Raw genomic sequence first — 26,551 nt, 5'->3', positions numbered from 1 at the left:
AATCATTTTAAGCAATAAGTTAATGTTTTTTTTGGTGTCGTTTCAACAACCTTCAGATTAAGTCACATTTGCGCCGTTACCTAGCAACCCAAGCAGAGCTCCAGCATGTTTGGTCAACTGGTTTTATCATTGTATGCACTGGAAGAGACAAATGTTTGTTCGACTTACCATCCAGTAGGGCTGGACAATATGGCTGAAATAAGCGTTTGTCAGTCAATATCAATAACGATTGATTAGTTTTTTTGTGTTAATTATCTGAAATCCTGCCAACCTGGTGGCATGACATTTATGGTATTATCTAGTTTTCACCCAACTCCGCTGTTTTTTATTCTAAGCAGTTAGGAGGAAAAACCTGAAACTGCTGCTACACAAGTTACTCAACAGGTTGTTGCTAGGTAACCAAAGAGCGAGTGAGTTGCTAGGTAACCAAACAGCGAGTGAGTGAGTTGATGCCTCCAACTTTTCTTAGCTAGCTAAGAGGTTGATTAGCTAATCCTGCGCCTACATGTCCCAGAATGCTGTGCAGTTCAGTGAATATTTTATCAGATGTATCATCTATTGATATTGATAGTATATATATATATATATATATATATATATATATATATATATATATATATATATATATATATATATATATATATATATATATAGCATCATAGCAGCTAAGATAAGCGGGCACACCAACCTGTGCACCGCTTGGATTGATTACAAGAAAGCCTATGACTCAATGCCACATACCTGGATCATTGAATGCTTACAGATGTACAACATCAACAGGACTCTAAGAGCCTTCATTGCAAACTCGATGGGGCTGTGGAAAACCCTTGAATACCCTTGAAGCCAACTGCAAACCACTTGCACATCGACTCACTGATCCACACCACCAGGATCTACAGCACTGACATTGGGATGTCATTCGGACTAGAGAAGTGTGGCCGGATGGTTACAAAGAGAAGGGGTCTCACTCCCAGAGGGAACGATAGCAGACATAGAGCACAGCTACAAGTACCTGGGAATACCACAAGCAAATGGCAACCTCGATGAGTTCACAAGGAAAGGAGCCACAGCCAAATACCTCCAACGAATAAGGCAAGTCCTGAGAAGCCAGCTCAATGGCAAGAACAAGATCCGTGCAATAAACAGCTATGCCTTACCAGTAATCAGATACCCTGCCGGAATAATTAGCTGGCCAATGGAAGAGATAAAGGCCACGGATGTTAAGACTCGGAAGCTACTCACCATGCATGGAGGGTTCCACCCCAAATCCAGCACCCTGAGACTGTACACAAGCCGTAAGGAAGGAGGCAGAGGACTAGTGAGTGTGAGAGCCACTGTCCAGGATGAAACATCCAAGATCCATAAATACATCAAGGACAAAGCCTCAATGGACGATGTGCTCAGCGAATGTCTCAGACAATGGAGAACAGAGGACAAGGTGCTGGAGGAACCATCATGGGAAGACAAGCCCCTACATGGGATGTACCACCGACAAATAACTGAAGTGGCTGATATCAGGAAATCCTACCAATGGCTGGAGAAAGCTGGACTCAAGGACAGCACAGAGGCCCTCATCCTGGCCGCCCAGGAACAGGCCCTAAACACCAGAGCAATAGAGGCTCAGATCTACCACACCAGACAAGACCCAAGGTGTAGGTTGTGCAAGGAGGCCCCTGAGACAGTCCAGCACATAACAGCAGGGTGCAAGATGCTGGCAGGGAAAGCATACATGGAACGACATAACCAAGTGGCGGGCATAGTGTACAGGAACATCTGTGCAGAATATGGACTGGAAGCCCCGAGGTCAAAGTGGGGAACACCCCCAAAGGTGGTGGAGAATGACCGAGCTAAGATCCTGTGGGACTTCCAGATCCAGACAGACAAGATGGTAATGGAGAACCAACCGGACATTGTGGTGGTGGATAAAGAACAGAGGAAAGCCGTTGTGGTGGATGTAGCAATACCAAGTGACCACAACATCAGGAAAAAGGAGCATGAGAAACTGGAGAAATACCAGGGCCTCAGAGAGGAACTGGAGAAGGCCTGGAAGGTGAAGACCACAGTGGTGCCTGTGGTCATCGGGGCCCTCGGGGCAGTCACCCCCAAACTGGAGCAGTGGCTCAAACAGATCCCAGGAACAACATCAGACATCTCAGTCCAGAAATGTGCAGTTCTAGGCACAGCCAAGATACTGCGCAGAGCCCTCAAGCTCCCAGGCCTCTGGTAGAGGACCCGAGCTCAGAGGATGAAAGAGAGAGACCACCCGCGGAGGGTGAGAAGGGAATTTTTATTTTTTATATAGTATATATGTTGTTTTATTGTCCAGCCCTACCATCCAGAAAACACTTGCTGCATTCTTGTTGGTTGTGGAGGAGGCTCCACTTCTTCTTTTCAAAGATGTACGGTGGAATAATTTGGTATCTGTTTTTAGTCATTTTCACATGAGTGTTAATGTTGAGTTGTGGAAGGCGTGGCCAGCAGCAGATTATTTGGATTTAAAGTGACGAGACGCAGTAAAACAGCTCAAAGTAGACAGAGCTGAGCAGATTAAAATCTCATTATCTAAGGATGATTTTGTGCAAAAACTCTAATGAACATGTTTTGTGTAAACCTATCCTGACCTAATGCTCTTTGTGCTCTTGCAGTCCTCCCCAAGGCCCAGAGGTCCAGAGGTATCCTGCTGTTCTGGGAGGAGTGTGTGAACACCAGCGGCTCTCCGTTCTACTGCAATGTGGAAAACTTCTCCAGGACGCTGAAGAAGCGCTACACTCACAAAGTGAAGGCCAAGCTGCCTGGACAGTCAGAGAGAGGTACAAACCTGGAGAACAAACTGGCCTGATGGGTTCGTGGGGATGTTTTGTGCATTTCTCCCTGTGTTGTTGCCTTTGCAGTATTTTCCAGACTCCTGCAGCAGCTGCAAGCCCCCTGCAGGCTGCTGCCCGGCTGCCGGCCCGTCTGCAGCCCTGACAGGGTCACTCTGTTCCAGCTCTCCGTTTATCTGAAGCGCTGGAGCTTCCAGGATCTGGGGGAGCATATCTCCCGCCTGTCCAGAGAAGGTACAGCTTTCCCTTCTAAACACTAAACATGGGTGGTTGAAATCATTTAAAACGCTTCAGTTTCAATTACAATACAACAGAAACAGTCTTTATTATCCTGCAAAGGAGAAATTCAGGTTTAACAGAAGCATTAGGTATAAAGGTTCACACAAGGAAAACGAGTATCAAAAATGATTTAGAGAAAACAGCAGCAGGAATGCAATGAAGATAAGGCTTTTTCAAGGTTTGGAACGTGCTTGATTTCTCTATTTGACATCCAAACTGCAGTTTCGTAATAAAGTTCAATCTAATGAACTTTATTGCATTATTAACAGTTGAAGCCAGATATCTTTATACACCTAATAAAAAAATATTTTTTTTTTCTCAGCATTTGAAGTTAATCAGACTAAACGTTTCTTGTTTTTGGTGAGTCAGAATGACCTAAATTATTTCTGTTTTTAAATGCTGGAGAACTTGAACATTTTTGCAGAGATTTTAGTTTGTAACTTTCTTTGTATTTTGTGTTTAAACATTTAATTTGTTAGCAGTTTAACCAGCTGACTGAATGTTCTGGAGCTCCATTTGGGTTGCTAGGTAACGGGGCTGGGCTGGCTGGGGTTGCTAGGTAACGGGGCTGGGCTGGCTGGGGTTGCTAGGTGATGGGGCTGGGCTGGCTGGGGTTGCTAGGTAACGGGGCTGGGCTGGCTGGGGTTGTTGTAACTCGTATAATATCATATAATTGTGAATTGAAACTCTTTTTTCAGTTCATTAAAGTGTGGTACTGGAAAAGTTTGAAGAACTGCCTTGAAAATTCTTGAAGTGAATTTTACTGAGAGAAAAGTGAACAAACTGAATAAAACGTCTTTTACTTCTGCTCTGCTCATTAGCTGATTCACCTAGCTTCACATTTAGCTTGTTTTTTTAGCTCATCTGTTTTATGTGTTGTTTTTAGAGTACATCCTGTCGGCGCTGAACGGCCCCAAACGGAGGAAGTGTTTAAACAAGCTGAGGGGGCGGAGCCTGTCGGAGCTCCTTCCACTGCAGAGCACGCTGCAGACTATCGCCGCCCTACTGGTGGACTCCAACCACAAAGTCTGCAAAGCTGCAGCCAGCTGCATCAGCAGAGCCGCAGGCTGCAAGGCCTTCAGGAGCAAGGTGGGCCCAGCGGTTCTGAAGAACCGGACCGGTTCACAGTTTCTGTTATTTATACTTTTATTCTCTTCAATTTTAAGGATCTAAACTTCATTGTTTATTTACTTTCACATGCATTTTTGCAAAATGCTTAAAATAGACATTTTAAAATAAAATGACCATTTTAAATTGGCCAGAGAAATGTTGCATTAGGTTTCTAAATAATTTATTTATCTTTTTATTTAAATATGTAATTTTCTATTTTTTCCTACTGAAAATAATTTTGGAAATTAACAAATTTGTAATTTTTTTAAATCTTTTTTTTTTATCACAAATCTATTTAGCTGTTATCGTGTCTTTTTTCATTTAAGTTTTACCTATTTTTTTTTATCAATTTCTAAAAATAGATTTGGAAATGATAAAATTTTTGATCTTTGTAGTTCTATTTTAATTTTTTTATCACAGATGTTTTGCTATCTATACCTATTTAGCTATTCAGTATTTTTTTTTTACTGTCATTTAGTTGCATAAGCTTTACAACGTTTATTTTATCCATTTCTTAAAACAGTTTTGGAAATATGTTTAATTTTAAAATTTTACTTGAATTAAAAACATTTATTTTGACTCAAAATTCTGTTTTGAAACTGAAGTTTTAAATAAAACTGATTAATTAAAACATCAGTTTCAGTTAAACTTCCCATTAATCCCAGTTTAATCCCAGTTAATCCCTGTTTGTGTTTCTCTTGTTTTTGCTCCAGTCGGTGGTTTTCTACACAGAGAGCCTGAAAAGTTCTGATGTTCTGATCCAGACGGGTTCCTGTCTGGCTCTGAAATGCCTCCGGGTGAGCAGAACCAGAGAAGAATCAAACAGTTCTTTTTATCCAGTTCTTGACTGACTTTGTCCGTTTCAGGCGACGGAGAGCGTGGAGCGGATCGCAGATCTGTGCAGGTCGGCAGACGAAGATCTTCGTGGCGTCGCCAAGGAAACTGTTTTATCGTTTGGTAAAAACCTGATCGATAATCGTTCATCACCTGGACGCTTTTTAAAGGTTTTTGATGTTTCGTGATGTGTTTTTTTCTTTCAGGTAAAAAAGGATTTGAAGCTTTCCAGAGGATGGAGCAGATGTTGGCTGACATGCAGGATGAAGCGTATCAGAACCTGGAGACAGAAATCACCATTTTATAAAAGTTCAGAGACAAACTTTACCAAACACCAGCAGCGGAGAAGAAGAACCGACATTTTCCTGCAGAACTTTGAGCAGAACTTGAATTTATTATTTTTATTTTTTGGTCAGAATCTTGTTTTAAGACACTATCTGTTGCAGAAACATTTATTTAACCTGAAAAATGCAGCTTTCTGATGGCTGGGACTCTTTCATGTTGGAGAAATTTTTTTATTTTCATCATAATTGATATTTTTTAGTTTGTGATGTGATGCATAATGAGTAAAAATAAATATTTGGTGCTTATGAAGCCCAGAAGGACTAAATAAATCCAGGGTGATCCCAAAACGAGTCAAGTTGCTTCAAAAGTTTAACCGTTATTGAATGAAAAATAAAATTATTAGAACTGAAGAAATTCACAAACTAACTTAGATCGAGTACAAACATTCTGAAACTCAATTAAATATTTAGATCTTAAAAAAATAAAAAAAAGCTCATCATGAACTGAAGACAATTTAAGAAAAATATTAGGTAATGAAAATCTCAGTCATTCTGGCCGCATTTATTTTATCAGTGAAAACAAAAACATCAGAGCTGAGCTCCACGAATTTATATTAAAACAAAAAGATTTTAGCCATAAACATTCAGAAATATTCCAAATGTCTACATTTTGTGTAAAATGATCTTTAACTTATTGAATTAATCTTCATCGAATGGTTTTAACATTTTTTTAAATATTCATAAATTTTAGAAAATTTAAGGAAAAATATTAAATCTAAACATTTAAGGAATAAAACTGAATTGTTGCTTGTTAAATGACCAGTTTATAAAGATATATGTATGATTTTGATGTTGAAATTGATTCCTAAAACAGCATTTTTCTAAATCTGCATGTGTTAGAATAAAGCCCACTTTTTATTTAAAAGTTTTTTGTTTAATAAAATTTTTCAAAATTTCAATTTATACAAAATTTAAAAATTTCAAATTCACTAATACTGACTTGAATCTATTCCTTAAACCTACTATGGCAATGTTTTTTTAAATATTGAAAATAACCTAAGTTTGAAATTCAAACTACTGGCCTTCCTCTGGAAAGTTTTTTTTTTTAATTACAATATTTAAATCTTAATACTGATCATGTATTTTGGATTTTAGAAAATCTCCAAAGATTTCAGGAGAATCTTTAATTATTGTAGACAAAATGCTGCCCTCTGGTGGCTCAACCAGGAAACTTAAGCCTGGAGCACAAAAGATGTTTACAGTTCAACTTTTTTCCCTGTTTTTATTAGTTTTATTTAAAATTATTGAAAATTTCTAAGAAAGAAAAATCATGTTCAGGTGTTCTGCAGAATCTGTTCAGTTAGTTAGAAAAAGGAGATATTAAAAGCAAATAAATGTAGACATTTGGTACCAGAACCGGACCGGACGTTGAAATCTGATTCATATTCTTCCATGACTTGAGAGATGCTGATTGTTTGTGCTGCATTGAGCTACAAATACGAGCGTATGACTGCGTGTTATGGCCAAAATACAAGAAAATAATTATTTCTGCCAAAAAATAAAAATCTGATTTTGAGATCTCAGAAATTACTTTGTAGAAAATTTCTAAAGTTGAGTTTCAAATGTCAGAAGTTTGACTTTAATTTTTCATGTTTTCTAGAAACTTTTCAAACTAATTTCCATTTTCAAAAAGTCAATTTGACTTGAAATTTCTGTTTCAGAGCAAATTACTGAGGTCAGTCAAAAATGGGCGAGAAATTTAGAATCTCTAGAAAAATAAATTCAAACTGAATTTGCTAAAAAAAAAAAGTTTCTGTTTTTCAAATTCAAAAAGTCCCTTTTTTCTAGCAAATTTCTGAGCTGAATATCAAATGATCTACAAAGAGCAAAGTTTTTCTAGATAATTTGAAAACTGAAAATTATAATTAATAAAAATAGCTAATTTCTCCTTTTCAAACATTTCCAAGCTTGAAAAGTCCAAAATTGGCTAGAAAAATTACATTTTCCAGGAAATTTAATGAGTTTCAAAAGTCAATTTTTGATTTGAAATTTCCAGTTTTTTCTAGTAAAATTTTGTTAGATTTCACCTTAAACTCAAATGTACTATTTTTTTAATCAGAGATTGTCTCTGTAAGGGCTGCAGCGCTTCGTCGTACCACCGGGTTGAACAGAAACATGCGGCGGCGCCGGTCCAGGTTGAACACAGAGGAAACTTTATTTAAATTAAAACGATCCCATTGCACATTCTGCGCTGCAGCAGGCGACTCTCTCTCCCCCAGCAGGAACGAACAGCGAAACACCTGGAGAAACGAGCCGTCTGCAGGTGAGGGTCTCACCTCCTGTATTGCTTATGGTTGATAAAAATGGCCGACTGTTTCCGCTTTCACACGTCAAGATGGAAAAAAAAGAAAAAAACTCACAGCGTTTTGATTTCTGTTGGAAAGTTTCAGCATTTTGTTCAGAATTCATTAAAATCTGTGAGAACGTTTTGAAACCAGCAAACCATGCACAGGAAAAAAACAGAAAAAAAAAACTAAATGAGGTCAAAGGTGAACCGCGGAGGAACTGGGAGGAAGCTCAGCATGTGTCTGATGGACAGGAAGTGACTCCAGGCGGTGATTGTCCGGTCGGTGTGCAGAGTCTCACTGGATCCCTTTGATTCCTCCTCTTCCTCCTCCTCGCAGCGTGGCAGTATCATGCTGCGGGCCGCCGCCGCCGCCTAGGTCCCTATGATGGCGGGGTCGTGTGCGGCGGCGGGCAGCGCGGCGTCCTGGCAGTGGTACAGGAAGCAGTTCCCCCAGCAACTGTAGCAGATGAGGAAGAGCGCAGCGAGGAAGACGAGGGCGCAGATGGTGCAGGGCTTCCTCTCCAGTAGGAAGCTGAGCAGGTAGAAGCCCATGAACATGGAGTGGTTGAACCACAGCGCCGGGTTCAGCGGCTTCGGGATCAGCAGCACCGGCAGCAGCCACTGGAGGCAGTACATCGTCGCAGCAGGGGGGAGGGACGGGGTCAGAGGTCAGAGCAGAGGTCAGGGGCGGGGGACGATAAAGAGGCGGTTCTAGCCAACAGAACCGGGATGAAGGACGAGAGCGAAGCTGCTAGAGGTTTCTGTCGTCAGGTCATCCCTGGAAGAAAAGAGCATAAATGAAACCAAACGATGGAAAATTAACATTCACAATAAAAATGTTTCATTGATTTAAATATCTGAAATACTGTGTGATTATCTAAATTAATCAATACTAGACCGGCAGTTAAAACCTGTATAACAAGGCAGTGGTAAAAAAAAACCAACCCTGCTGCAACTTACACCTGGGTTGTTGTTAGGCACCCAGAGAATTAGTGAGTTGCTAGGCAACCAGAGAGAGTGAGTTAGTTGATTCCACCAAACTTTGCTCAGCTGGCAGTGAGGTCGAGCAGCTGAAGCCTTTAGCATCAGCCCAGTTAAAATCAAGATTAAATTCTTGAAATTTATTCTAGTTTTTCAAATTGATGTTTTGTCAAAGAAACACAAACTGTGATTAAAAAATAAAACTAAGTCCTTAAGTAGAAAGCTGCTGGACTAGTTTGACCCCATTTGACCTTTTATGCATGTCACTAACACTACTACTGATCTAGAACTATAAAGCTTGGGTGAATAGATGGGTTTAAATGAAGATTATCAGTTTTATGGCACAATGTGGCAGTTATGGCTAATTATGTCCACACCGTTTTCCATTTATTTATATTTTTTCATAACCACTCAAAGTTTAACTTAACTTCTGCTTTCAGTTCCCTCTTCAGTAACCAGGTTACTGCAACAAAATTATCGAAGCCCAACATAAAAAAAATGGCAAAGATCAAGAATTAATATTTTAAAAACAACTTAAAATGTTGATATTTAAGAATTTTAACTTAGCATTAGTTTTTAACTACTTAAATAAGCACAAAGGACAGGAATTTATTACTGGGGAGAAAAACAAAAAAGCTATTATGCCCTGCAGTAGATATGTTTTATAGATGTGCATTTCTAGTAAAATGCACATCTATAAAACAAGGTCTTATAACCACAAATAATCAAAATGATTTTCAGAAAAGTAATAAAATTTGCATTATTGAAATATTACCATCTCAAAATTCTGACTTAGTACTCAAAATGTTCATTCTTTATATAAATAATTGGCATTAAAATGAAATCACAGGATTGTGCTCTTAGCTCAAACTAATCTGTAAAATATAAATTAATGTCTCACTTTTATCTCAATTTCAAAGTTCTGGCTCAGGCCCCATCCAGCTGCTGCCATTTTAAACCAGATTTAGGGAGCTTTATTTTAATGACATGAACAGTCTCAGCCGGTAAAATGTCTGATTTCAGCAGGAAAACAAAGACACTGCTGGCTGATTTATTTCAGGCAGAAGCAGCTGTTAGCTCTTCCCTGTCTGCCACATGACCAGATAGCATTAAATACCGCCTGTTGGTTGGATCCAAACCCGGCCTGAGTTCACTACCCAGCTATTTGGGTTAGAGAGATTCTGTGTCAGCTGAGGTCACAAACCCAAAGGAAATTAAAGTTACACGTCTTATTTACCTCTTAATAAAGGTTTAGATAAGCTACTAGCTTGATTAAAGCAATCATCTACGTTTGCCTTAAAGGCGAAAACATCTAAAACACAACCAGTCTAAATAAACTGCGACATAACATTTCAGGAAGTTTAATATCAAAGTCTAAGGTCCAATTTCTGTTTAGGTGAATTAATGGACTCTTATTACTGATTATCACCAACTCTTAAGGCTAACGCTACTTACCACAATACAACACGTTAAAATCTCTAGCGCCAGTTCAGAAATCCACTGCGAACTAAATACAGTGGTTAGTTTCAGTTATTGTTTGAATTTGGAGGTGTTAAACGACGATCCGAGGCCTTTAACGCTTGGAATAAAACCCGAAACAACAGCATGATGGAAAGCTAACAACAAGCTAACACCGATTCATAAATACTTTCCCGAACAAACACAAGAGAAACGTCCATAACAACACGTAAACGTGACACGGTGAAAGTTAGAAAAATAACATGAACAAACCTGACATCGGTAGGGTTCATTCTCAGCAAATGGAAACCTCTCGTATTTAACTCTAACTGCTGCTGGACTGCGTATGTAGCAACGGCTAACTAACTGCCAACGGCTTTAGTAGTTCTTCTTCTTCCTCCTCGTCATCATCTTTTTCCCCTTCTTCTTCTTGCCAAAAGGCAATTGCCAAACCAACTTGCCGCCACCTACTGGACTGGAGCCTGAAACAAGCCCTTAACAGAAAAGTATATTCTGATTAGGTTGGTTTGTGTTTTTTTATTTTAAATGTCATTAATCGAGCAGATATTAACCAGGTGTGGCTTAAAGTCCTCTGTTTTTTAATCACTTTGTTTATTTCTTCATATGGAAGTGTTAAACTACTACAGCTAGCTGGAACACAAATAAAAGAGCAGAATCTTGCTAAGACGAGAAATTTATCATTATATTGACATATACAACTCGTTAAAATCAGAAGATATTGCTCACTTTACTTTACGATCTGGTAAAGTGCAATGCTGCCAGCTAACTTACTGAAGTGTAATAACAGTAGCCAATGAAACAAATGAAAAACTAAAAATACTATTTGCACCAAATTGATTTCTGTTTGGAGGAAAATAAGAACTAAACTAACCTTGAATGTTTTCCTCTGGAGTCTTGCTGCTTCTGGTTGGTATTGATCACATTCATTATTCATTATGCTGCTTAGTAAAATAGTTGAGAGCTTAAATAGCAGAATATGAAATATATGAAAAACATACTTTTATTCGTGTTATCCCAAATTTGTGTCGGTCTGTTGCTGTAAAACCAAATAAAATACAAACATATTTGTAATTATTAATTTTAAAACCTTAGAATCAGCAAAACTCCAAAACTGTAAATAAAGTGGATCTAAAATCAAAGGAGCTTTTATTTATTTTTTATTGTTTATGTTGTATCATGTACTAAATAGACAACGTAAAAACAAAATGTGTTTCAACACCACCTTGTAGTTTTTTACACTTTTACTGGCAATGAACAGGAGAATGATTGGCAATCGAAAATATCTATTAAACACATTATTAAGAAACCAAAATTACAAATAAATAAAAACAAAATGTTTAGTAAAAAAAATGTTTGTTGCTACAACTTGCACCTTTAATCCCATAAACTGCAAACATCAGCGAAAATCCTTACACAGTCAGAATAAAACTAGCAAGAGAAAACAGCAACATAAATTATATATAATGTGTTTTAAACATCAAAAATCAACTCCAGTGGTTTAGTTTATTTTGCTGCCGCTCTGAAAGCTACATGCTAGTTTGTTGTCACTTAGTCAATATCATCAACATGGCCGCCTGAGCTGAGAGTAGTGCTCTCAAGATGGCCGACCTTTGCTACAGGCGGCTGTACAAACAGGTTCAAACTGCTTTTACTTCATAAACACCTCACTGATCCCGTTTATCTGACAAAATACAGCCAGAATACTGTGGTATATATGAAAATAAACATGAAAACGTTAAGCAGTATCTGCCAAATGGAGAGTTTAAATAATTAGAAACAACATAAACATGAGATTTAAGGCCATGACAGTTTGATAAAGGGTCGGTTTTTATCTTCGAGGACTCAGTTTTGACTTAATGTGACCAACATAGCAGAACTGCACAAACATTTTAAAATCTGCCTAATTTATTTCTATTTTCCTTCCAAACATCCAAACTTTAAGTTTTTTTTTTTTAAAGTCTGGGTGAAGATTTTATTCAGTATTTCTGAAGGATTGGATTTTGAATGCTCTTCACACATCATACCATTTGCTCTAAAAGCTAAAAAAAAAAAAAATCTACAGCCCACATTTATTCATATCCCTGTTAATATTATATTTTTAATTATTTTCAGTTTTAAAGGTGAGGCAGGCATCTATCAACAGGCAAAACAAACATGTACAATGAGTAACAATTCTGAAAAAATACAATTTAATTTTATGTACCATCATTTATACCATTTATGTCATTTTTTTCAGCAATCCAACCCTTCTTTTAATTGCCCTTTGAGATTTCAATTTATTATTTTTTTCTTCTGCTATTTTGACAAATTCTCTTTGCAATTCCTTCAGATTCAAGATGTTTCTTGCTCCAAAGCAAGAATATTACTTCCAGTCAAAAGAACCATGTTTGTAAAAATAAAAACATTATTAGCCTGAATCTGGTTGCCATGGATTCCATGGGAAGCATATATATGTATATCCATGCACCACTGCTGCAAATCTGATACAAATGTTCCATAAATGTTGCAGTAATAACTTCTAAGTAATGTCACTTAATCTCTTGCTAAGCTATGCAGACACTCAGTCTGTGCAGATGAGGAACCTCTCACCTTAGCATGTCGAATGTTTGAAGTGACTGACTCAGCAGGGAAATTGGATGTATTTTTGAATTAATAATCTTGTAATTAATAACACACAGCCTTCAAATACATGAATGGACTTAATGTTTTAATAGATGTTCTCAGTTAATGGATTTAAAAACGCAGCCAAATTCTAAAGTGAAAGTTTGAACGACCTAAATAAGTTCGGATTAGTACTGATCAGGACCGCTACCTTATTTAGTGATGTTTGAGTCAGAATTGTGCGCAAAATTAATTTTTAATATCCAGATTGATATCAGTGCTTAAGAAATTGCATTTCAAAAAAGTGATCCTTCAAAGGCAAAACCCATTGGCTGAATAAAACATATATGTATTCATACAGTTTAGACACAATAACCAACAGTGATGCCATCTAGCTGTGTTTTGGTTACGCTACAGAACAACATTTCCTTTGGTCCTACGACTGAAGTGGGACTGGAAACAAACAAAATAGCGTACCAAACTGCACCGACCCGTGTTGTATCTATACGGTACCATTTGCGAAATTACAGTCAAAAATGATGAGAGATAAATTCAGTTATTTATTCTGTCATAGAAAAAAATGGAGGCTCTTTTCTCAGTCATATTTTAAGCCTCTTATTCATTCATTCATAAATGTTACAGTTTCAAACTAAATATTTAGTTAGCAAGCTAAGTTTTTAGCGCCAATCTAAATGTTTCCTTAGCAAGCTAAAAATTTAGCTAACATGCTAATTCACTTCAAACACCTGTTGTTTTAAGCTGAACTGTTGTACATGTGAAGAGGAAAATTAATGCAGAGATGACATGAACTACAATCCAAGCCAATCAGTTTCACCATCAGGAGTTTATTTAGTTTTACAAGACTTTTATTTTGATAGTCCAGTCTATGTCATTGGTAAATTTTGCATATTAGCTAAATATTTAACTCTGACCTAAATATTTAGCTGAGGACAAAATATTTCATTTGTAAACTAAATAGCCTGGTAGCAAAATATATATTTACTTAGTTTATCTAAGTATTTAGCTTAACTAAATATTTAGCTTGAAACTAAATATGTGGCTTGCTAATTAAACACTTAGATCAGAACTAAATATTTAGTTAGCAAGCTAAATACTTAGCCACAATTTAAGCAGTTTACAAACTAATTACTCTCCTAGGTAAATATTTAGCTCATCAACTAAATATTTAGCTAGAAGCTAAATATGTAGCTTGTTAACTAAACATTTAGCTTGTAGCTAAGTATTTAGTTTACAGGCTAAATATCTAACTCACTAGCTGAGTATTTAGCCTTCAAACTAAATATTTAGCCCATCGATTCAATGTTTAGCTAAAAGCTAAATATGTAGCTTGTTAACTAAATATTTAGCTTCGAGCTAAATATTTAGTTTACAGACTAAATATTTATCCCACTAGCTAAATATTTAGCTTCCAAGCTATTTAGCTTATTAACTACATATTTAGCTTCAAGCTGAAATGAATATTTACCTCCTTAAATATTTAGCTTGCTAATATTTATTTTTAAACTGTTCATTTTATGATTAGTGAATAACAGATGATTTATTTCATTTTTTATGTTCTGACTGGCCAAATAACCCAAAATACTGCTATACATTTTTGACCGTGTAACTTTGCAAACAGCTCCACAGGATGGCTTTGCTTGATTTTTCCCACCAGAGCAGTCGCCCCCTGCTGGCCGGCGGTATAAAGCACAGTGGCTTTAATGTTGGCACTGAGGCGATGTTAGTGATATTACCAAATGAGATAATATGACCACTGTGACTCAACTGTAATAAAGAGTTAGGCTTTACATTTCTAATGGTGAGATGTAAAAATAACTGCAACGTGTCCCGGCTGAGTTCAAATGATATAAACCCAAAACTCGAACTAAAGTTAGGTGACTCAACCTGGATGTTACAGCTACAGTACATATATATGTACACATAGATATATTCATGCTTTGGACCAGAATGTTGCCCATGTGTCACAGCCTCAACAGTAAGTCAGGAGCAAACTAAAGCGACCATTCCAGCACTATTTATAAAAGCACATCAGGCTAACAGAGCACAGGTAAAGCTTCATGTGAAGTGTTGCACTGCAAACAGTAAACTTCTTCAGCAGGTAAAACCACTACTAAAAGCAAAAATAGTGATATTCCAGTCTCTGTGTGTGGCTAAGTTCAACATGATGCAGCATCTCAGAGGTCGTCCTTCCAAAATGAATCAGTAAAGTGCCAAACTTTTCTTTCACAGTTGATAGAGGTGAAACCTGCTGTTCGGGGAGAAGTCACTGGTGTCGCACTTTAAGAGACGTTCCTGCTGGTGAAAGTGATGCTTGGCTAGCAGCAAATATTTTACTCTCAGTGTAACATTCATTTCAGTGGTAAAATCACTGTAATAAAACAACATACAGCAGAATTACAACATAATAGTGGATCTAAAAGTTTGCATCCGCTTGTTAAAATGCCAGAAGTTTGACGTAAAGGTGAGATTTAATTCACTTGATCAGTTAGAAACTTTTCATGCCTTTAATGTAACACACAATTCAACTAATAACTCATCTTGGTGTTGCTGTTTCTGCCCAATCAATCTTAACATGTCTCAGATTGGAGAAATTTGGCTCTAGGCTTTGACTAGGCCGTTCTAAAACTTTGAGTTTAGTCTGGTAAAATCGTTGTGGATCTCTACTGTTATTGCACACACAGTGTCAAAGAGCAACATATCGGACATTAGAGAAATTATTGTCACAACAGAACTTTATTTCTGGTTAATCTGACTGCATGCAATCATGGGAGGTTTGGACAGAAACAGACTAAATACTGAAATGTTTTTTTGAAAGTTGAAAGTGTGCATACTTTTTAGAACAGAATTTGAGTCACATTAAAGCTGAAAAAAGTTGAATAAAATTATTTGAAACAACCTGGCATTCAAACAGGGAAGGTTTACTTTCTGTATCCAGTCTGTTCACTACAGCGACAGCTTTACAGACGGTTTGCTGTTTTAAACTGTAACAACAACGATCCATACATACGACAGCGCATTAGGGACGCGTTGTAGACAAAAAATAGACAGGAGTAATTTTTTTTTTGTCTAAAAACTCTTAAAATTTTACATTAGAATCAGAAAGTTTCTAGAAAAAAATGATAAATTTCTGAATTTCAGAAGTTGAAATATTTTTACTTTTGAAACTCACAAATTTTCATGTTTTTTCCATAAAATTTCTAAAATTAATATCAAATTTTTTTATTTTTTTAGTGGAAATTTCCTCTTTTTCTGGCCCCAACACGCCGTCGTAGATACAGGTACATTCTGTTGCAGGTAATCAAACATTTGAGCTGCTAAAGCTTGCAGGAGGAGAGGTGATTGGTCGCTAACTGTGAAATTGTTTCGTGCAGCTTCAGTCCGGAGAGCTGAGAGCTTAAGGCACACCAAACAGAAGGGCTCTGATGTGATCTGGATAAATTTGCAGCGATTGATGAAGCTTCAGTGTTTGATTTTGACCTCAGTGACTCCTCCAGCTACAACCCTCATATTCCCAGTCGCTGCTACTCTTCTCCCCTCTGTCATCACAGTGATCTTTCTTCTAGACTCTTCTAATAAAATAAATCTCCTCTTCCTCAATCAGAGATGTGTGTCCTGCTCCTCTTCATCATCCTCAGTTGCTGCCTGGTTGACGAACGCCTGAAAAATAAAGACAAGAGATTGAAATGAAAATCAGCTGAAAGCATCCTGATTGCTGTATGCAACATAAATACAGTAGTAGATGTAAATATTAATTGATCCATGATCCAGTATGTCTGGATTTTCCGCAGAAATATATATATTTTAATTTTAAAATGTCTGACTTGAGGTTTTCAGCCAATTTTATGGCGTTCTCTTATACCAAAACTGCAATTTATGGTCTAGTTCTAATGCAAATATCTTCTTACACTAGAATTAAGACAAAACTAACAAACAAATAACTTTTCAGCACAATATAAGAGCTTGTTTTAAGTCAAGTATTCATTAATATTGATGAAAAAGTACTGGTTCCACTGTTTATTTGCATGAGGACAAGTGTTAAATATGAACAAAAACTAAGCTCTACAACATTTATAGCCTTAGCTAATTCGCTTTACACATCCACAAATGGGCCTCCGACAACAACAAAAAATCCAGATTATTTGTGGAGAGAATCAGGCTCAATGATTAATTTGATAAAATTACAACTTTCAGAATTTTCTTTAACCAGTTATATTTCATGTTTATGTCTTATTGCTCTATTTATTTAATGATTAAAATATATTTTTGAGATTTCAAACTGGTGGACTAGACCCAAATGTATCATGTTTTCCTCTCTTTTCTTTCATAAAAGTAACAGACATTAGATAGAAAAACAGAAATAAGTAGTTAAAAATAGTCTAAATCCATCATCCAATCACCTGCCAGCGACTGCTATCGTCCCCGCCCCCTCCTCCCGCCCCTGTGAGCCCATTGGTGCTCGGCTTCTTCTCCCGCATCTCAGCCTGGCTGTCATTGGTCACGTCCAGGGTGGGGTTGTCGTGGTAACCATTCTCCACAGAGTGAAGCTCCTCTGCAGGAAACTACCAGAATAAGGCAGATTTACTTAATATGACAGACTTCTGACTCAACTGAGCTTTTATCACATTTCAATCTGTATGTGGTCTAAAAAGAGAGGAAAGAAGAAACAATAAAACACCAGAAATAAGCGAGAGAGCTCAGATTTTATTATTCTGAGCCCATCCATCCATCTATCCATCCATTTTCTTCCGCTTATCCTGGGTTGGGTTGCGGGGGCAGCAGCTTCAGAAGGGAGGCCCAGACTTCCCTCTCCCCAGCCACTTCTTCCAGCTCCTCCGGGGGAACCGCAAGGCGTTCCCAGGCCAGCCGAGAGACATAGTCCCTCCAGCGTGTCCTGGGTCTTCCCCTACTCCTGGTGGGACATGCCCGGAACACCTCACCAGGGAGGCGTCCAGGAGGCATCCTTACCAGATGCCCGAGCCACCTCAACTGGCTCCTCTCGACCTTTAAGGAGTTTAAAGGCTCCTTAAACTGAATCAAGTAAAGTTGAAGATTGGTTTTTAATGTCTTTCTTTAATTGTTCCCTCACTAAAAATGATAAAAATCCAACAGATTTAATCTCTTATCTCACTGGTCTCATTCCAGATATATAATATGAATATTTAAAATAATTTATGCATCTATTTAAAACCACATTCTTGACCTACCATGCTCTTCATTCCCGGCAGCCGTCTCTGCCAGCAGATGTAGATGAAGCCGGACGTGATGATGACCATGCAGATGGAGCCGATGATGACCAGAACCACGAAGAGTTTTCCGTAGTCGCTGCGGGTCTTACTGGGCCGAGACTGGCAGCTGGTTGCTGCGCTGTAGTTCTGGATCCCCACCTGACAAACCAGTCAGGGAACGTTTTACTATCCCGCAGAACTCAAACGAAACAAATATCAACATACCAGACAGTGGAAGAAATCACATTTGCCATTTTTACAAAAAGAAAACTAAAAACTTATTTTTTATTTACAGAACTTTGATCAGTAACACGTCGTTTTTAATTAAAGGTGACCTATTATGCTTCCTTGAACAGGATGTTATAGATCTATGGTCTATTCAAAACATGTTCATTACATTTTTTTTTATAAAATAATTCCTAGTTGATGAGATTTTAGTCTGCTCAGGTTGATCCATTTTGAGCTTTTTTAGGGCGTCTTCTCACTTTAAATCCAAATAATCTGCTGCTGGCCATGCCCCCCCAACTCAACATTTATACTCGCACGTGGAAATGGCTGCCAACAGAAGCGCAATTATACAACCGTACATGTTAGAAAAGTAGAAGTGAAGCCTCCTGCACAATCAACAAGAATGCAGAAGTGGTTTCTGGATGGTGAGTCCACAACAAAACACTTCTCTTTTCCAGCAGCCATTGTACAGCACATACTGTGGTAAAACCAGCTGACCAAACGAGCTGGAACTCCGCTTGGGTTGCTAGGTAATGGGCTGAGCTCGACTGGGGTTGCTAGGTAACAGCGCAGTGAGTGTTCATTGTGACTAAACAGTTGGGAGGGTTTTGAATTGGCTCATTTTGAAAACACCAAAAATGGCCCAGTGGTTTTTTTTTAAAAGTCCACTGCTTGGACTGTTTTTAGCAACAGCTTTTAGAAGCTTCCAAATGGAAGAACAAAAACATGCAGAACGAGAAATTTGCACAACAGTTGTCCATTAAATGTCACTGTAAGGACTTAATACAAACATAAAGGGCGATCTAAAAACTGACTGCAGAGTATGTCAGCTGATTTTGAAGAAGTGAAAACCAGACAGAGCAAAACATCTTTGAAAAATTACAAGAAAGTCTGCTTGCTTAGACAGGGAACAAACCAAAGCTGTGAATTTATTTTTTACCAGATAAAGAACCTGTATGTTCACCTTATCGAGGCCTTTTTTGATCTCTCCCAACATATCCAGCACCTCCTGAGTAGCAATGACTCCTGAAAGACATCAGATGACGATCAGCAGTATTTACAGTCAACGTGTCTCTGACATCCGAATGCTTCAAGGCCCGACATGCTTCATACGAACTGAACAAAATCCGTTCTCACTGACGTAAACATGCGACGTCTGGCTAACAACTCACAAATTTAAAAGAATAATTTTACATACAAACAAGAAAATTTGGATAATCCTGAGCATCTTCTTCATGAGTGAGTTCAGTTGCTGCTTTTTATGCTGTCATCAGACTACCTTCTGTTTATTTGGGTCACTGAATGCTACCTTGAACATCTTCGCAAATATAAAGAGGCGTTCAATGAGCCAAATAAATGTTGTAAATTTCTACATTTTCACCATATTTTACAGTGTCCTAAGTCATAAATCGGCATTTTTGCGTGACTTTTAAACATGCAGTAAAAGTGGAGATTTGTGTCCACTCTGGTAGCAATGCTGATGTTTCTCTTCAACTTGTCTGCCGCCATAACCGGTTTTTGGATTTGTAGGTGATACAAAATGTTTAACTGATGCAGTGAGGAATTCTTTATCTTTGTACAATTCATAACTACTCTAAGACTGATGAATGGTTAAAAATTCATGGACAGAAATTGTAGTGTCAGTGTTTCCAGAAGAGGCTGCCTGCAGAAAAGTGTGGCAACAGCTCTGTGACTGTTTTTCTAGAAGGAAAATAGAGGATCCAAGCAGGGAAAATGTCTCCTATGGAAGACCAGAAAGGACACAAATGCTTGTTTGTGTTGTTGGATTTTTGTCATATTTTATAGAGTTCCAAGTCAGTGTTTTTTGTGTGAATTTTTAGCCAGGGTTGTAGTAAACGTGCTGATTTCCGTCCTTTCTGGCCTTCCGTACAAATGTACCATAACAATGTGACTGCGCGTCGACGGTTCAGATGAACCATGAAGGGCCGTTAGGCTTCAGGTGAGTCGAGCTTCTGTGAGGCTCGTATGTGTGTACCATGTGCAGACGCAACGTTCATCAGCAGCTGGTGTTGCTGGTGCGTCGGCTTGCTGAGGTAAAGTACCCATGATCCTTCAGGGCTGTTCATTCTGCGTGCAAACTCGCGCTCCAGGATCTTCAGCAGCTGGACGCCACCGCAGACACGAAACTCCTCCTGTCTCACAAACAAAACACGCTTTTTCTGCATAATTTTCCACCTGGAAACTCAAACTGATGAAAAGTGATGCTTCTCTAAAATCCATCGCGTTATTATGGCGACCGCTGATACACTGCAGCAGCGGTTTTGTTGCTTCCATGGCAACAGAAGCAACAGTGAGGATCCCTGATCTGTTCCTGACATAAAAACAGATCAGGGTTTTTGCTGAAACGTCGTTACTTGTTGATATTTTGGTACTTATTTCGATACTTACACAGTTCATGTTCTTCGTCATGTTGAGGACGACATAGCCCCGTCCGGTCAGCTCGTTCCAGTTCACACAAACCACCTGAACATTCACAGTGGAGATGTTTTTAAGTGTTCTTGTGTTTCCGGTTGAATCGTCGGGTTTGAACCAACCAACCTGCCGCGGCTCCTCCAGTCCGGGATCAAACCCGGTCGCCGTGAATCCAGTCGTATGGGACGGGTCTGTGGTCAGCGGGATGATTCCTCTGAATCTGCTTCCCTCTCTCTCCTCCCTCTCATCCTCCAACTCCTCACTTCTGTTTTCTGATCCAAAACAATAAATAAATGTAAAGCTTACTTTACGTTACTTCTCAATCCATTCCAAACTGGAAAAGAGTCGATGAATGCTAACCTTTTAGGTCATGTTCCCGTTCTTCCCAGTGTTCGTCCTGCTCCAAACTGGGCTGCAGAGGTCGTCTGCTGGGTGCCAACCCAACCTCTGGAGCTGTGGGATTCTGGGTAATTACACCTGCATGTGGCAGACCTGCTTCCTCCTCATCATCATCTGAAGTCAAACCAGAGATAAGAAACAAGCAGCTGAAACTCTTAATGTGGCAAAGTGGCACTGCCTTGGTGTTCCTCAAGGCTCAGTTCTTGGGCCACTTTTATTCAAAACATTTAACGCTTAAATTACCATTTGTAAAACAAAAAAAAAAATTAAAAGCAATAATTTGGATTTTATTTTTCAGTGTCATATTTTCACCATGTAATTTATTAAATTATAAATGTCATAGTTTCAAACCAAATATTTAGTTAGGAAGCTAAATGTTTTATTTGAAGCCAGATATTTTTGCTTGAAGCTAAATATTTAGTCTCAAACTAAGTTTATTCAACTCAAAGTTTACAGAGCCTCCAAGTAAATTAATGCTTTAGAATTTATCTAGAAAAGTTCATTTAGGGGAAGCTAAGTGCGCTTAACGTTTTCAAAGGTAGCTAAATGAAAATTTAACTCTGCTATTAGCGAATTAGTTAAAGTTTCCTCACTGCAGTCTGAAACATTTACGTGTAGAAAAAGTAACAAAAGCAAGAGAAAATGGGAAAATACTTTTTGTTTGGATTCTACCTTTTGTATAACTTCCCAGAAGTCCAAAGTCGGTTCCGGTGTCGGTCTCTGGTGTCGTCGTACCGTCAGAGTCTGCAGAAACGGCTGGGTCAGCAGGAGGTGTCGGAGAGGTCTGAGCTGCAGCGACTGAGGAGCGAAGGACGCCGTAGCCGCTGGACTGAACGTCTTCGTCCTTCTCTGCTATCCAAAGATCTTTCTCTGAAGGACTCAACTGGAGGTTGGTTTGAGAATAAAGAAAGAAAAAATGGATGGTGTAAGACGATGACATAGTTAATGTTTTAGTTGATTTATCATTGAAAGTTCTATAAGCAACCGTGATTTAACACATTCTAAGATGCTAGAACAGCCGTGTCCAACGTGTGGCCCAGGGGCCATTTTTGGCCCTCTGAAGGATTTTCTTAACTCTAGAATTGAGCAAACCTGGGCATAAAGCATAGTAGGCTCGTATTTTAAAGCGATCTTTTTACAGCGTGTCAACATGTTACAGTTGTCAAAGTCAAGCTAGCATACTTCCACCTCCCTCTCTATTTTTCTTTATCTTTCTAAAAGCTTTTTCCTGATCTTGTAGTGTTGACAATTAGTAGAAAAGGACTGCGTCCTTTTTTCTTTTATATATCATAGGCACATTTTAGATTTAGCGCATTATGTTGATAACCAAAGCTAGTCATCAAAGGCGAGCAGCTTATTGCCCTCCAGAAGGAAGATGGGGTGGGATCTTGCAAGTGTGTGTCACTTATAAGATTTATTGTTAAGATTTATTTCTGTAAAAACAAAATACTAAAACAGAAGACACATTTCTCTGTCTTTACCTCCAAGACTGAGGGACCGCGATGCTCTTGCGGCCTGAAATCGTGCTCTTCAGACAGGAAGGACCTGCTGGGCTCCTTGGACGGATGAAAGAAAGACCTGTAGTCTGTTTCAAAAACATGAGTGTCAAAAACACGTTTCTGGTTTTCCTTTAAAAGCAGTTGCAGTTTGAGACTATTCATAACATTCTTATGGGAAATCACATCTGTTGATAGTGCTGATTCAGAACATTAATGTCTGACTGGTTCCTGTCAAAACTGACCATTTCTCCCAGCCGTTCTTTAAAATGGGAAGTCTTTGAAGGGCGAATCCAAGTCAAATCTACAGTCGATTGTGAGTGTAAGTCAAATCTCACGTTTCTAAATCTAGAAAGGATGAGTCAAAGTCGAGATAAACATCTCCAAAGGTGAGAATCCAAAGACTCTGTCAAAATAAAAGCCCTTGAAGGATGACTGTAAGTTAAGTCTAGAGAGAATGACTCCAAGTCAAATCTCTCGCTTTGAAAGTTGAGTCCAAGCCAAATCTTGAGTCTTTTAGGAGCAAATCCAAGTCGAATTTCATGTATTTGATGGGCGAGTCCAGATCAAGTCAAAGTGGAGTCTGGTGACCATCAGACAGAATCTCTGTTCTGCTGGTTGAGCAGAGAAATAATTTCCTACAATCTGGATAATGTTGTCTCTTTTGTTGTCTTGCAGCAGCAACAGAAAGTTCTCTATGTTGGTTTCTGGGTAAATATTTGGCGTGAACCAGCATGAGCGTTACTAACCGATCAGAGCGTAGAGATCTGGAGTCGTGTGATTGACCTCCACGGCTTCTGTGACGCCGCGTTCGTCCGTCTCTCGTCCCGTTTTGTCCTCCTCTCCCCGTCTCTCTCTGTCCTCCGCTGCGTATCTCTCCCACTCGTCCTCCCCTATTCCTCCTCTCCTGTCCTGGTCCTCTCCTCCGTCGTCTCCGCGGTCTCTGTCCTCTGTGTCCGTCCCGTCAAAGCCGGACGCTTCCTGGGAGGCGTCGCCAGCTCCAAGCCCGCCGTGGCGCTCTGCTTCTGGCTCTGTGAGCTCCAGGTGTCCCCCGGCGCCGTCCGGACCCAGCGGCACCGCCAGGTGGACCATCCGCTGAAACATGGGACACATCAGGTAGCTTCCAGGAGGATTAAATTAAACTGTCTTAAACAATAAGAATCCTCTGTCAAATGAATGTTTTAACACGTTAAACTTTAACGTTTTGCACATCAGACTTTGTGCTTTTAATATAAGAAACAAGTCTCATCGGAAAATATGGACCCCCTGCACGTCGTTTACATCTGAAAATTTGGCGCATGCACAACACTGGAGGGGAAAAACATGATCAATCCATTAACAAAAGGAAACCTGGAGATGTAGGTATTATTTATGTAGTGCCGAGCACAATATTGTTGTTTTATGACCTTTTTCAAGTAATGCAATGTAAGAACACATTCTCAAAGATCAATAAACTTTAAATTCTAACTGGAAAACATATTAAATATTCTAAAAAATAAAAGAACAAAACAAATAAAATTAACTATGAAGTCTCTGGAAACAAAATTATCCTTCAAAAAAAGATCAAGTTGAAACCAAAACACCAGACTGAAGACTTTTATCATCCAGTTTTTAGCGGAAAAAGAGAGAAAAGAGAAAAACAATAAATCATTCAAATGGAAATTATTGAGTTTGTTTTAATTTATGATGCAATTAATTTATTTATTGCTTATTGTGACAAGCCTAATAAGAAAAACTCTTCCAGTTCCAGTGTTTAATGTTCATTAGAATTTAATAATGTGTTTTTGTATTATTGTGCTATTAGCATCATATTACTGGAAATGGTCTCAAAACAATATTATTGTTCATCACAATAACTTCTGGGACAATTTATTGTCCAACATTTGTTATAGTGACAGGCATAAGCATCAGAATGATTGACAGCGCTAAATCCCGCCTCCTGGCTCTGATTGGTTGTTTCTAGTTTGCTCTGGGAGGAACTGAGAAGAATTATTAGCTAGATTTTTTCACACATTAACTCATGTTATTCTGTCATCGTGACATAACAAATATGTAAAAAACAATTTAAAAAAATATATAAGTTACACACTGCAGTTTTAAATCATTTATATATTTGTTTTGAATCCTCACCTCCATCACTTCTTCCACATCCAGGCTTTCATCCACGGCAGCAAGGGTCCTGGCTACTTCCTGGTTCATGGCGGGCGGCGGGCTCATGGCGGACGTCGGGTTCACGGCGGAGGGATTCACCGGCTCCTGTTTGCTTTGTGAGCCGGATGTTTCGTGGATCTCCGGCCAGCCCATGTCATGAACCAAGTGAGGCTGGGCGCGGACTAACTCGCGGGCCGAGTGGCGCTTGGTTCTGACTAATTCCTTGATGAAACGCGACTGGCCTTGGACCTCACCCGGAAGCAGAGGAGCTGGCGGAGGTCCGAGCGGGATGACCCGTTGGGTCGAGCCCCGTCCGAAAGCTTCAGAGCTGGATAGAAGAGCTGAGGGACGGAGGGACAAAAATATACCTGAAGAACTAATTTACTTCGTCAAAACCTGACATTTTGGCCTTGTTTAATATTTATATGTAACGGGGTTTTATTTAAAAATATTATAGAAGTGATTTGTGTCAAAAATGTGTTTATTTATTCTCTGAATTTATTTCCTTTAGTTACGTACCGTAGTTGCTTCTCCAGACATTTATGGTTACGGCTCTTGACGGTTGGTGGTTACCATAGCAACTAATCGACAGCTCCGCCCCTTTTTTCTGTTGCCTCAGTAACATCGATATGTATTGGGATCATCTGTTTTTTTTTAAGTATTATGTTTTAACAAATATTTCAGACAAATTTAATCATAGTGTTTCGTGAGTAATTTTGCCATTTTTTTGTGTTTTCAACTCATTATTGTAATATTAATACAACTGCTAGCTGTTGCTAACTGATGTTAACTGCTGCTAAGTGCTAACTGGGAGATATTGCTCTGCAGTTTGTTTAGAGTTGTGTATTTTATTTAATGTGCAGGGCAGAAGCTGCTGAACTGAAGTTAACCACCAACTTGATTTGATCTTTTGTTAGAATAAACACAGTGAACCTCGGTGTGTCTGTCAGAAAGTCGACCTACTGGATCAGAGACGAACATGTAAATGTTGCTTTTACACCGGGCTCCTGACAGGGCCGGGACTAGCGGGTCTATTGTCCTGGGCCAAGGCTGGAGGAGGACCAAAACGTTGTGAACGTTTCTACAAGATGTGCCCATAAGCTTAATCATTAATCTCATATCTGTGGTCACAGTTCTGCATCTGAAGTCGGTCTCTGTCTGGGAACACAGATGGCTGTCTGAGCTTATTACACCATCATGTCCAACATGTCTGACACACGTTAATCTCTCAGGTCCAACACCAGAACCACAGGATCTGAGGGTGGAAATGATCCAAGAGTCTTCTTAAACTGGTTAGTAATTAAATTAAAATTAAAATATAACAGCAGAGCACTGTTGTCTTGCAGCTAGGAGGTCCTGAGTTCGATTCCCGGCCCAGGGTTTTTCTGCATGGAGTTTGCATGTTCTCCCGGTGCATGCGTGGGTTCTCTTCGGGTACTCCGGCTTCCTCCCACAGCCCAGGAACATGACTGTCAGATTAACTGGTCTGTATAAATTCTCCTTAGGTGTGAGCGTGTGTACGGTTGTTTGTTCTGCTTGTCTCTGTGATGCAGAGATGCCCTGTCCAAATCACCTGTCCAAATCACCTGGACAGGTGATTTGGGGTCACCTGTCCAGGTGACCCCAAATGTTTAGCTTGACACCACAATATTTAGCTTCCAAACTAATACTTAGTTAGGACCTAGCAAGCTAAATAATTAGCTCAAAACTAAATTCACTCATACATCCAAGCTTTGTAAGAGATGCAGAATGCTGATAGTAGAGATAAAAGAAAAAAACTCAAAAAGTGTTTGTAGCCAAATATTAAATTTTTAGATTGCCAGCTAAATCTTTAATTTGTAAACTAAATACTTAGTTTGCT

The 26,551-nt window shown here is 38.8% G+C and overlaps 3 protein-coding genes across 6 annotated transcripts in view; 1 reads left to right on the top strand and 2 right to left on the bottom strand.

The window, feature by feature from the left end:
- The window catches only part of ripor3 (RIPOR family member 3), a 47,088-nt gene extending 41,411 nt beyond the window's left edge, over positions 1-5,677 (top strand). For all 4 annotated transcript variants that reach the window (XM_015008708.2, XM_088005859.1, XM_088005858.1 and 1 more), the window contains 6 exons: positions 2,646-2,810; positions 2,892-3,056; positions 3,988-4,190; positions 4,925-5,008; positions 5,078-5,168; positions 5,252-5,677. In XM_015008708.2, the coding sequence (XP_014864194.2) occupies positions 2,646-2,810; positions 2,892-3,056; positions 3,988-4,190; positions 4,925-5,008; positions 5,078-5,168; positions 5,252-5,352 (809 nt within the window). In that variant the 3' untranslated portion in view covers positions 5,353-5,677. The remainder of the gene's footprint in view (positions 1-2,645; positions 2,811-2,891; positions 3,057-3,987; positions 4,191-4,924; positions 5,009-5,077; positions 5,169-5,251) is intronic.
- Positions 5,678-7,519: 1,842 nt separating this feature from the next.
- On the bottom strand, positions 7,520-10,552 carry blcap (bladder cancer associated protein). Its single transcript, XM_015008718.2, has 2 exons — positions 10,389-10,552; positions 7,520-8,454 (listed from the first exon to the last, which is right to left on the bottom strand). The coding sequence occupies exon 2, from the start codon at positions 8,310-8,312 to the stop codon at positions 8,049-8,051; it is 264 nt and encodes an 87-aa protein (XP_014864204.1). The 5' UTR covers positions 8,313-8,454; positions 10,389-10,552; the 3' UTR covers positions 7,520-8,048.
- A 3,742-nt stretch (positions 10,553-14,294) lies between these two features.
- On the bottom strand, positions 14,295-25,266 carry podxl2 (podocalyxin-like 2). The gene is made up of 13 exons (XM_088005998.1): positions 25,241-25,266; positions 24,670-25,066; positions 23,289-23,634; positions 22,525-22,628; positions 21,716-21,926; positions 21,005-21,157; positions 20,771-20,916; positions 20,621-20,695; positions 20,208-20,364; positions 19,176-19,237; positions 17,963-18,142; positions 17,156-17,317; positions 14,295-16,415 (listed from the first exon to the last, which is right to left on the bottom strand). The coding sequence occupies exons 1-13, from the start codon at positions 25,264-25,266 to the stop codon at positions 16,356-16,358; spliced, it is 2,079 nt and encodes a 692-aa protein (XP_087862124.1). The 3' UTR covers positions 14,295-16,355.
- Positions 25,267-26,551: the final 1,285 nt, after the last annotated feature.

The sequence above is a fragment of the Poecilia mexicana genome, unplaced genomic scaffold, assembly GCF_051168715.1.
Source record: "Poecilia mexicana isolate PSO_F unplaced genomic scaffold, ASM5116871v1 scaffold_5, whole genome shotgun sequence".
NCBI classification, from domain to species: domain Eukaryota; kingdom Metazoa; phylum Chordata; class Actinopteri; order Cyprinodontiformes; family Poeciliidae; genus Poecilia; species Poecilia mexicana.
The sequence above is the reverse complement of the archived record's forward strand: the minus strand, read 5'-3'. Positions and strand labels throughout refer to the sequence as shown.